The sequence below is a fragment of the Calonectris borealis genome, chromosome 3 (genome assembly GCF_964195595.1).
Source record: "Calonectris borealis chromosome 3, bCalBor7.hap1.2, whole genome shotgun sequence".
NCBI classification, from domain to species: Eukaryota; Metazoa; Chordata; class Aves; order Procellariiformes; family Procellariidae; genus Calonectris; species Calonectris borealis.
Genome location: NC_134314.1, coordinates 6875939 through 6888510, shown reverse-complemented (window position 1 = coordinate 6888510; position 12572 = coordinate 6875939). Strand labels below are relative to the sequence as shown.

General features: G+C 41.2%; 1 protein-coding gene across 2 annotated transcripts in view; it reads left to right on the top strand.

Annotated features, from left to right (window-relative positions):
* Positions 1-1102: 1102 nt before the first annotated feature.
* The window catches only part of RCAN2 (regulator of calcineurin 2), a 93421-nt gene continuing 81951 nt past the window's right edge, over positions 1103-12572 (top strand). The window contains exons 1-2 of one of the 2 annotated variants that reach the window (XM_075144917.1): positions 1103-1237; positions 10373-10599. In XM_075144917.1, the coding sequence (XP_075001018.1) occupies positions 10375-10599 (225 nt within the window). In that variant the 5' untranslated portion in view covers positions 1103-1237; positions 10373-10374. Of the gene's footprint in view, positions 1238-10362; positions 10600-12572 lie in introns of those variants that run through there. The other variant, XM_075144916.1, reaches the window with a different exon arrangement.

Sequence of the window (12572 nt, the reverse complement as noted above, 5' to 3'; positions counted from 1 at the left end):
GGAATTATTCCTTCCATGGATTTTTTATAGGGTATTTAATAATTATATGGGAGTCTTCTAGTTCTCCATTATATTCTATAGATTTTCAAAGCCATCTTTACAGAAACCTATTTACATTTCTGTATCACCCTATTGATTAAATCTCTCTGTATTACATTCCAAAGCGAAGAGACCGCAGAAAATCAGCATTAGCCTCCGACGCTTAGCAGTCTCGGACATACAGCTGGAAGAGAGAAAACAGCCCTTCCTTTAATAAAGCATGCCTTGGGGGTATCTGAATGCTTTCTCTTCTTTTTAAAATCATGACCACGATAAGCCTTTTTGCACTGTAACCCTGACGTTCCTTAAGAGTTCTACAAATGCACCTTCTGGCCTCGTCTGTAATGGGGAGATACACCTTATTCACCTTAGTCTGAAGAAGAGATGAACGACAACTGGATCCATTCTAGATGGAGCTCACTTCAAGGGCCAGTTTGCTTATCGATGGTCAGAAGCGGGAATGGCAGTTGGGAGCTCCATCCCCCAGAGGCGTTCAGGCCCTCTACGAAATCACCATGGGGGACGTTAGGAGGTTTGCCACTAAAACCATGGCGAGGTGCTGGCACTGTGTGGGCATCCATCCGACCTCTTCTCTCTGCACCCCATCTCTCCCCTACCCCATCCCATCCCACCCCTTCTCACTCCCATCCCACCCCACCCCACCTCACCTCACCCCATCCCTCCTCACCTCAGGGCAGGCGGGCCGACACCCTGAGGCAGGGAAGCTTTGCCAGGCACTAGTAACGAGGACACAAACTGCTGCCTGGTTCCTACCGCTCCCTGGGTGCCGGGGGCAACGTGAGACCCTCCCCGGCTCACCTGTCCCCACACGGAGCCGTGAACACCGCTGCCCCTCGCCCCCTCCCCGCCCGCCACCGCCGCCCGCGCTGGTAACCGAGACCCGGCGCGAAACGGTGGGAGGTGAGGGGGCGTGGCCAGGGGACAGAGGAGGCGGGGCCAGTTTGCTTCTCGCATTTTTATTGGTGGCTTCCGCCTGCTCGTTTGGGTGGAGGGGTTTGCTGATTGGGTTGCGGCGTCCGCTCACCCCTCCCGCCTTGTCCTCCACCTTCGCCTCAGCGGCGCGGGCAAGCGAGAGGTGCGGGGTGCTCGCTGAGGAACCGGCGGCGCGGTCCTCGGGGCTCGGCGGCGACGACAAGGGAGAAGGGCGGGGAGGCGAAGGACGAGCGACCCGCAGCAGGTAAGGACAGGGAATCCTTCCCCGGCGGAGCCGCCCGGTCACAGTCCTGCCCCGCCGACCTGGCGCCGTGCGCCCGCCGTGGCGGGGTTATGCAACCGCCCCGCCGGCTCTCCCTGCGGCGTCTGCGGTCCTGTCCCCTTCCCAGCCTCCGCTCTTACCTTGGGGCTCCTTTCACCGGTGGCTTTTGGGGTGCGGGGGGATGCGGGGCGGGCTGCGGGGCGAGCCCAGCGCTTCCCCTGGCGGGGGTCCGGTGGCCGGCGTGCAGCCCCGCGCGGGCGGCTGGAAATGGCCGGTGGGCGGAGGTGGAGGCGTGCGGCGAGGGAGAACGTCGTGCCGGCTCGTCCTCCGGGGCAGGTGGTTCGTCCGCTGGCGGTGGAGAGGAGTTTGGTGAGACGAGGGAGCACCCCCGCGTGTGGGGCAGGCAGCAGGGAGGGGGGTGGAGGAGGTGGGAAGGGAGGTTTTGCAGCCGTGCGGGAAGCGCTGGGTGTCGGCTCAAAGCAGGTGGACGTTTGCGGTGATGCAGACCTGTCCCAGCTACTTAGGGCTGGTGTGCAGGGATGCAGTAAAGCCCGTATCCCCGAGGGAGACTCTTCTTGGGCTGCTTTAAAGTTAGTTGCAGCATCCCACACCGATGTTATTTGATGCTTATATAGCAGGTAGCTCTCCAAAGTTGTTGGTTGGTTTTTTCCCCACCTCTCCTAGATTCTTTTGTATCTCTTTAAAATATTTTGGTCCCTTTACTGCTTTAGTTTCCTAAAAGGAAAATGTATGATAGGTTTATACAGCTTAAAGGAATAATACAAACGAGAATTGTAGTTTAATCAGGGGTTAGGCTTTACATGAGCTTCTGTGTTAGGCTTTCAAGTGCTGCACTTACAAATTAGTTTGCTCTTTGTTGTTTACCTAGTTAGAATGGTTGCTCGTGTAGAAAAGGAAAACTCTTTTCCTATGAAAATATGTAATTACTGTAAAGAAATTCTGCTGCGTTTATTCTTGCAGTAAAACTAAATTATATGGTTACACATCATTCGTGAACAGATGGAAGTCTGAATACTGTAAGAATATAGAACAATCAGAAAAACTACAGAAGCATCACAGTAAACAAGGACAGAAGAAGATTTTCTGTAGGTTATCAACTTTGTTAACTAGTAACGGATACCTTTCTTTTTTAACAGCAGGAACTGTCCCATTCTCCTTAAACTTCTGAGAAGGAGTTGTCAGCTATGTGATCTAGTTTGTCTGTCCTCTTCCAGATATTGTAGTGTGCATTCAGATTCAGTGGCTTAGTTTGTTGTTTGTATTGAAAATGTTTGTCATTGCATTGGTGTCCTTAATGTTTTTGAAATTATAAATTACTTGTGTGTACCAGCAGAAATCTTTTTTAAGGAGACTTTGAAATTTTATTCCAAGTCCTCATGGTGTCTTGAGTATCTTCTAGGAGTTAAACACTGTGAACAGCTCCTGTTGCAAGTAGTTCTGACATACATGGTTTCTTCCTTTTCTTCCTCCCGACAGTGAAAGGGAAAATAGGTCTTGGTAAGAATTGGGGTATAGTTATGAATTTTATCTTACAAGCTAGAGGGCTACTAAACGAGTGTTCCACTGACCCCTGTGTGAGGTGACAGATCTGGCTGAAGGCCAATGACGTTGTAATACTGTGTGCCCCTTATAAAACTGGCTCGCTTTAAATAGAGTAGCATAGAGGCCAAGTGACGGTAATCAGAAAGCTTGTTCTGGTTTCTTTGGGTTTGGGGAGGGTTTTTTGTTCTTTGAATACCTTAATGTTACCATGGTAACTTTAGTGGTTGATTAATCATAGTCCAGCTTCTTGACCTTAAGAATAGCACATAAAATCTTCATGCCTGGCATTGGTTGCTCAAAGTATCATCTTTCTATTGTGGAATGGGGCTGGAGTCTTGGCTTAGTAGGGTTGAGCACCAGGCTTGTTTTCTTGAGGTCTGGAGATACAGCTTGCTTAGCAAGCCAATGCCAACTGAGTTCCTTTACTGGGCATAGGATACATCCCTGGCATGGGAGGCACAGCTGAGCCTTCTGAGCAATAGGCAGGTCTCGAACAGCTTGAGCTGGCCAGCCCTGCTTTAGATGAATAAAAGTGAATAGTCCCTTTGGATGTTAAAAGCTTCCAAAAATAGTTACAAAGTCTCAGCTAAATTTAATACGGCTAGAATGTCAATGGAAAGGATTAGAACATTTGGGATTTGCACCAGTTAGAATTTAAATAAAAAAGTAAAATCCTCTTCCTTATATCTGCCACTTCTGTAAGAGGAAATAGTGGAGACTGATGCTATTTTTGTGTGGTGGTAACCAAATTGGAGTTAAAATGTGAGTGGACTTCACTGTCCTGGTAATTTTTGTTACTGTAAGGGGAATAGTCATTGCCCAGGTGGGGGATGCAGGGGTGAAGGTTAAGGGAAGGGGTGACCATAGTCTATATTGCTTTTGAGACTGCAACAGTTCATTAATCCTGTCACATGAGGTCCCGTTCTGCTCTTTCTAATTAAGTAAAATGTTTCCATTTAAGTCCATGGGAGCTTTCCATAGTGACGAATTAGCACCATATAAAAATAATACTAATCTCCAGTGTTCATTTTGCAGAATGGAATGAAATTTCAGTAGGTTGCTACTATCTGAACTTCCCTATTATACTTGTGCCTTGTGCCAAAGTCTTCAGTGTGGGTCCAGTTGACTTCAGCAGGAGTTGTATCCTTAGGCTAACACTACAGAAATTGATGACTCTGCTTTCATTAAGTCAGTGACTATTTTAAGTAAAAACTGATTGTTTCAGTAAAATCTTACTCAGTAGGTCTGAATTATGGTAAAATTTGCTGGTTTGGGCTTGGTTTTTTTTTTCTGTAGGGGCAGAGGTGGAATCCCTACACTTTTTCTGGACCCTTCTAAAAAAAAAAACCTGCAACTTTTCTTGCTTTGTTTTTTTTCCCAAATTTTCTTAATTCTTGTAGATTACAGTTTCCAGGTTTGCACTCAGGACTCGATAATACTTTTAGTTTATAGTGATTAAATTTAAAGCTTCTATTTGTAACATTTTGTTTGCTTTATTCTATTTTTAGTCATGTTGTTTGTCATGGCAAGCAGTGTTTAATAAAAAAAAAGTAAAGTTTCCTAGCAATTTCAAGAGATATGTTCCTGTTTCTTGATTTCCCTCAGGGACTCTTTTTAAAAACTCTTAAGACAGGAAAATGGTCACCAAGGAAATGCCTTATTAGTTTCCATAAAAACAGTGGATAAATCCATATGTGCTTGGTGATATATAAGGCACTTCAAACACTTCATGTGCTCCAGTTGTCTTCCTTCAGCAAAATTTCAACCAAGTTCTTTGCTCTGTAGGGGTCTAACATCATAACAAGTTGTATGTATTTGCCCTTTCAGTTTTACACTAGAAAAGCAATACTTTTTGATAGCAATTTTTCAAATAGAAACTTCAGTAACCTATTGCTCTTTGCCAATGAATATAATTTTCTGCTGGTCTCTGTTAATTTTAATTAGAGGTGTAGCATGTCTAAAAATAGTGAGCTAACAGAATGAATACTTAGCTCCCACCTCTACAGAGCTTTTGGTTATAGTATCTGCATGGTTGAACACTGACATGACCTAATCTGTTCCAGCAGGAAGGGAGTTTGCTTCGTGTTTTGAACTATCACAGATTACAAGCTCTGATACCCCTTGACCACAGGAGGAGAAATTTGAAATAATTTACGTCAGTGTAAAGTGATGCAAATTGTGTATATGAATTGCACAAAAGAAGTGACGAGGAGATTCTGCATAGGGTCTGGAAGGGCAGTGGCTGCTATGGTTTTCCAAGGGTTAACAGTACTGCACTCTTGGGCTACTCTATTCTGTGTAATGTATTTTCTGACTCGAAAGATTAGGGCCAAAACCCTACACTAAATTCAGAAATAATATAGGAACACAGATTACATATGGGTGAACTTTAAATAAAGGGGATAAATGGATGTGGCAAGGAATCAGCATTAGTTGGAGTTTACATGACTTGCGCTCAGGTTTGTTTGTGTCTCAGTATCTCAGTCTTCTGAAGGGACAAATCCTGCTACGGAGTTTACTAGTGTGGTCCCAGTTAAGATCTTGGTGAATGAATTTAGCATCAGTATTGGTGCTGAACGATGCCTTAGTGTTACTGTATTGTTTTTAAGGCATTGCCACTTCTTTTGAAATTATGTATGACAACTACTGGTATTTTAAGTATTTGAAAAATTTCCTGATTTGGGGAAGGAGAAGCAAAGGCACACCTCAATTTGAACTCTTTACCTTTTAAAAGTAAGATGAGTATGGTTTACTCTTATGTGGATGTCTTTCTATGTTGTTTTGATAATATGAAAGGGACCATAAGAGGAGGGAATTTAACTTATTTTGTCAGAAGCTGTGGAAAGGAGCTTTAATGTAAATGGAAATGTGATCCAGTGATTGTATTATAGTTACGTAAAAGATGACTTTTAATTGTGTTTATTTTATATGGCAATCCAGTTCATGGATTATACATGATTTAGAATTAATTATTTTAAGGGATTTGAAATGTAAATTCTTTTATTCTAGATTAGTAGAAGAATTGGAAAGAGAACATTTTTTGAGAGAGGACTGTTTGAAGTGGCTAAGTAAATTCAAAGAAGCCACAAAACACCACCACCACCACACCTGAGCCTTAAGGTGTTTGACGGACATAATGAAGGATATGTAGTTATGACTTGTTTTATATATGTCTAATGTATAAATAATGCAGGAAAAAAGTAAGAATTCCAGCTCGTGACTGGCTGAAAATAACGTCTGATATGGTGACTCATTATGAAGTTTATGCAGAGCTGTGAAAACTCAGACTATAATTTCATGAATGCTTTAAGTAGATTAGTTGCTGGAAAGTACAATCCTAACCTTTGCTGTCGCCTGTCCATTCCCAAAAAGCTTTGCCCACTTTTTTCTGGTTGCTACAAACATTTACGCAGCCATGAAATGAATCGGGTCAGTTATCTGCCTAATGGAGTTAAACCCAAACTTTTTTCCTTAGGCCTGGTCTTTTCCTTTAACTGAATCAGTTTGTGCGGCTGTGCCATGAATCGGAGCAGGAGATGCTTTCTCCACTACAAAAGGTAGCGTGGGGCATGTCTCTGTGTAGGAAGTGACTGGTGTTAGATGTGAAAAGCCTGAGGTACATGACAGATTATGTTGCATCTTTTGGCAGAAGTGCTAGTTTGTCCAGTCAGAGTCTGAACTTGCAGCCCAAGGGCTCGAAGTGTGCTAACAAACATTGTTGATTCAAGTATGTTTGTCCCCTCTGATTATCACTGAGCTCAGGCTCATAGGCAGTTTATTTCTCTTGGGGACCATATATGTCTTATTAGTGAGATTTCTATTTTAGTTGTGGTGCTGTGCTTAATATTGTGCAATACATGGCCCTTGTTTCACAAATTTTACTTTGCTATACAATAGTTATTCCATAGTGATGTTCTTAACTGAGCAGGTCCCATCTTAAATTGGGCAGAGGATTTAATAATCAGGGTATTGTAAGTTGACTTGCTAGTGGAGGGAAGACTGATCAGAATTCTGGGTATGTCTTAAGTGTAGAAGAGGCATGTGCATGTGTACACACGCACCTACCACCTACAGGTCTTGAAAAAGAGATGGTCAAAAGGCATGCAAGACAGTGACTTTCTTAAGAAGACTTGGCCAATACCCAAGTCCCACTGAGCAAATCTGTCTCAAGAATTGACTGAAAAAAGGAGCAAGCTTTCCTGTTAAAGAGCTCTAGCAGAGCAAAACTGCTATATAATGTAAGAGTATTTATTAATTTCTAATCTCAGATCGACTTTGAAGCCTATATATTGTAGAATTGCCAGCTATAGTGTACGCTCACTTCCTTATTGCCAACTAAGATGGTTAAAAACCTGAACTTCATGGTTGTAACTTAAACCTGTTCTGTTTTGTTGCTTAAGTCTTAACTTAAAAGCTTCCTTTGCTATCTAGTATCTTATAATATTGCTCTCCCAGGAGAAAAAAATAAACAACAGTTTAGTGAAGAAACCTGTAGACTTTTCTGACTTCTGTTGATAATACTGAGATTCTTTACTCCTCTGCACACCCTAATAGCTTTGTTACGCATTGTTGAACAGGATGTATGAAATTTGTTAGCTACCGTGAAGTTATCTTTAACATTACTATCATACTTTACTGTGAAAGTGAAGCTTATTTATTAGACTAAAAAGTAGAGCTTAAGAAATCAGCTAATATAATTAGAGATGTGTATGGAAAACAAATCAATGTGCTGTATTGCCTCTGTTACTCTACTTTGGTTCCAAGTTCCATTCAGCCAGCAGATTCCTGTTTTGTTATATCCTAGGACATTCACTACTCCCAGTTCTGTCTAATCTCCCCTCTTCTCTCTAGAATACTTATTGAGTGTTAATTCATAATCCAAATTCCTACAACTTTTGAGTATCAGCTTGTGTCATCTTAATCCTCTTGAGTCTTGTGTAAAGTTGGCTTTGAAACATACCTCTCTGCTGAGTGGACTCTTCCAGCTTAATGCTTGTGGGGGAAGAAGGGTTTTACCCGGTGTGACTATAAAACACTCAGTATCTTCATTGACTGCAAGTAATTTGACTGTTGTGAATGAAATACTTCGTACTCACTGGCAAAAGTCTGCTCTGCCCTGTAAGTTACATTTTGTAACATACCAGGCTTGCGGTTTATTTTCATAAATGTGAAAGCAATGAATCTAATTTTGTCATAGGCTAGACATGATGGCAAACACATTTAGAGATGATTGCATTTGGAGTAGATGATCTATTAATATTTTCTGCTACATTCTGAATTTAAGTTTCTTCCCCAGTAGTGGCTGCTGTGAGGATTTCTTTATAGTACTTATCTGGGTATGATTACACTGAAATGTGTGGTAATACTGGGCTTAAGTGAGTTGGTTCAAATACCAGAGGCAATATTGCTGTAATATGGGGTTCCTATACACTAATGTATACTGCTGAAGTTCTAGCCACCTCTTCTGTCATTTGTTCAGGCTTTTTTTCACAGTTAGAATTGAATTCCTAAACTGAAATTAGTTGGAGATAGTTGTGCTAATGTCACTGAGTTGGTGAAAATACTAGCGTGTATTTGATAGTCTAAAAACCTGTTGTCAGGTTGACAGAGTAAAAACGAGGTAATTGGCCTGAGGCCTTCACATTACACCCACTTCCTTACAACACTGCATCCTTGTTCATTTAAATCCCTCCCTCATAAATTACAGGCACAGAATGCAGGACTAGGAAACTATTCTGTTTTTAGCTGTGTAACGTATTTTAGTACCTGGAAAAGGAGGACAGCTAAGATCTTGTGACCTACCAGCTCTCTGCAGATCATAATATGCACTATGAGTGGTATTGCTGTATGACATTTACCTCTGGACAAGGTTATCTGAGTTATCCTGGTCTGACCTTGTGGTTCGGACTAGCTGACCTCTGCAGGCCCCTTCCAACCTTACTTGTTCTGACTAATACTGGCTAAGAAATCTGTCTCTATCACGTGATCTGAGAGCCTGGTAAGTGTGGACTCAGTGCTCCAAACTGATACTTTTGAGCATGACTTTAGTTTGTTCTTTTGAGGACTTCTGTCGTTAGCCCTGAGACTTCAGCAAAAACAATTACTGACCTTTCTGTAATATAAGGTTATGGCATGATGTGCGCTGTCATTGGTCAAATGTCATCTCAGAGCTGCGGCAGAAATGAGGTTATATGAAAGGCACAGGCATGACAAATTAACTCTATAATTTAGTTTGGCTTTAGTGAGATGAAGTCTAAATAAGCACATACGGTTTAATTTTGGACAGTAGTCCTAAATAGTGTATTTGAACTAATATTTACAACTATTTATAGAGAATAGCAAGTACGCAATAGAGGCAAGGGCAAATCTGAAACAGATGAGCACGCTGTGTTTATGTAACTCTCTAACTCCTTATGTTATGAGGAGAAAAAGCAGCCAATGATTACATATTGTTATTGAAAGAAACAAAAATATAAGACAATTAATTATTCCTGAAGCATAGCTTCTAGTCAGCTTACTGGAGCTCTATAAAGGTTATAGGTTGATGTCTAATACACGTGTACTAAGGATTGCCTACACTAGCCATGATAAATACCTGAATTTATACTAATGAACACACTGGTAATTAATTGGACCTTTACTTACTCCGCTTGGCTGGTATGAAGTTTACTCTTGTATCAACAGTAAGGATACCGTTTGATGTATGGGCTTGTTACTTCTGTGTTCTTCAGTGTGTCTTAAAATTATCTTTCTACTCTGATGGATTTGGGGTAAAGGCTCCAAAGTTAGCAGGATTTTCCTCAAAGGTGGTGAGAATCATATCTTGAGTCCACTCTTCCCTTCACTTTTTTTATTTGCTTCCTAATGATTAAGATGCAAAGAAAGAAATTGTTAACGGGCATGGAAAAACAGGGTGTGTTCTGTCCTTAAACTGTAGAAAAAACTGGCTTTATTGTTTGTAATAGTGATGTGTCTTGGTTGTTCTATTTTTCAATGATTCTGTGTTCATGCTACTTTTTATTCTTTGTAATAGTGATGTGTCTTGGTTGTACTATTTTTCAATGATTCTGTGTTCATGCTACTTTCCAACAGGGTCTTTTTTTTTTTTCTTTGAGTTGATGCCTGGTATAACTTTAAAAGTTATTTTCATTTTCTTATCCAGTGCATTACACTTTCTCTCTAAGCTGACTGCAAGCTCGGAAGCACCAGCCTGCCTTCCCAGTAACAAACATGACTCTCTCAAACCCAAATACAACATAGTATTTTCTTTTAGGGCATGGGATACTTAAGTAATGCCTAGCTTCTGGTTGTGTTCAGCAGCTTGTGTTGATATGGTTAGGTCTCTTCTGAGCTAATAAATGAAACTAAAGCAAGTTCCTATTTGAGCCTTGGTGAAACTAGTCTTAGTGCCCTGTTTCAGAGGTCAATTGCTGCCTTAAAATAGTGTGAAATACACTTTCTACAAACAAAGTCCCCAAACTAAGGATTTCTGGGTTGTGTATGTGATATTTTAAAAGCGTAGTGTAACTGTGTCTCTCTTCTCTATGCTGCCAGGGATGAGGGGAGACTCGTACTTCTTTGGAATGCGAGGCCTTGGTCACTATGGCTGCATCCCGGAGGACGGAGGACAGTTCTTACTCTACTCTATAAATGGAGACAACGATTTAAAGAGATGTTTTGCAGAGGAAGATTTTCATGAAATAATTGACTTCAACGATCTCCCGAATTCTCTCTTTGCTTGTAATGTTCACCAGTCTGTGTTTGAAGATGAGGACAGTAAGGTACAGTGTCAGTTTCTATACTTTCAATGTAAGAGAAACATATGCCTTATGTTTGTGTTTATTGCAGTTTCAATGGAACAGATATTTTAATCTGTCTTGTACAAAGAAACTGGATCACAAATATGAATTCTAAGGTGACAACAACACCCTGCCATGACGTTTATTTCAAGAGCTTAAAAGCCTTTTTGTCAGCTATGATGAACAAAAATGTTTTTCTTTCGTTCAGATTTGCAGAATACTGAAGTGTCGGTACATGTCTTCATAGTTGCAGTCATGGTGGAGGTGGCAAAGTTAAACATGCAAAAGTTTCTCCCATTTGCTGATCACATACCACTCTGATGGGAAGCTGCCTTTCTTCTATTTTTCTCATAGAATTGTTTAGGTTGGAAGAGACCTTTAAGATCATGAAGTCCAACCGTTAACCTGACACTGCCAAGTCCACCACTCAACCATGTCCCTAAGTGCCGCATCTACACATCTTTTAAATACTTCCAGGGATGGTGACTTAACTTCTTCCCTGGGCAGCCTGTTGCAATGCTCAACAACCCTTTTGGTGAAGAAATTTTTCCTAATATCCAATTTAAACCTCCCCTGGCACAACTTGAGGCCGTTTCCTCTCTTCCTATCACTTGTTACTTGGGAGGAGAGACCAACACCCACCTCGCTACAACCTCCTTTCAGGTAGTTGTAGGGAGCAGTAACATCTTAAATGTTTTAAGTTATCTGAAATATTTTTTTATCTGGAAAATCTAAAATGAATGATAGAACAAGGACAAGAGGAACTGCGTGAGAATATTTTTGATTCTGCAATTAGTCTAAAACAGTATGTTGAAAACAATATCCTCTTAAAATTAAAAAAAAATTTAACTTTTGCAGGAAGTGTTCAGTTCCTGTTTCTTAGCCTAGTATACTTCCTCATGGAGATGTCAGGAATATAAAACTGATAGCTTGGGGCTTTATTGTCTGATGAAATTAGTCTAGGCAAATTGTTATAGGCACATCTGAGGCTACTTGAGTGTCTTGTCCAGAATCTTCAATTCAGAAACAAGCTGGCAGTGCTAAAGTGGGTTTTGGCTGGAACTGGCTGATGATGTATCCAGGTAAAACTACAGATTCACTGGGACCAAAGCTGGCCAGGATGGACAAAGGGTCTTTAGTGGGGAAATTTCCAGATGAAAGGGAAATGAAACAAGACTTCTAAGGGTACAGGCTTCCTGTTAAAGGTACTGAAAGTGGTATCTGTTGAGGCTGCACCAGTGGAATTGTTTGGGTTTAATTTTTTAGACATCTTTGTCGTCCATAATGATGTCTTCTGTATGTTTGAGTAATACAGATTAAAAGAAAATAAAAGTTCATACCACAGCACTAAATAAAATGGTCATATTTATATATAGATAAAAAATCCTACACTCTAAATTGCAATCTTGGAAAACAGTGCACCATTTTATTGTATTTTGCTAATAAGCATCTTGCATTTATGTTGAGCCATTTTGTGGAATTTTATAACCATCTGGTAATGAACTTCACTAAAGTTAAAGGGGTCTGAAGGTCCAGTTTTAAAGGAAGAAGACAGAAGCCTGCCTAGAACTAGAGAATCTCTCTTCATCCTGCAGAGATTCTATCCCCACTTGCTCCTGAGCTTTCCCTTTTGAGAGCTGTATTCTAGTATTTAGCTGATGGCTTAGTTAGAAAATGGAATGGGTGATTATGTAAGTATGTGGGATAGCAATCCCCAAAGACTTGCAGAACTTGAGGATGTGTCTTAAGAATAGCAGCTGGGTTGTGGAGGTGGATATTCTGTTCCATGTGCGTGTCTGTATACTATCTGTCAGTGATGTGGATTGAACAGCTCCGTTTGCAGGTAAGTAGTTACTCCCGTAAGTCTATATTTAACTAGATGGGATTACCTTCAGATTTCTCATTAAATCCAAGGACCTGGGGAGCTGATTATGATTTTTATTATTCATGTAGAA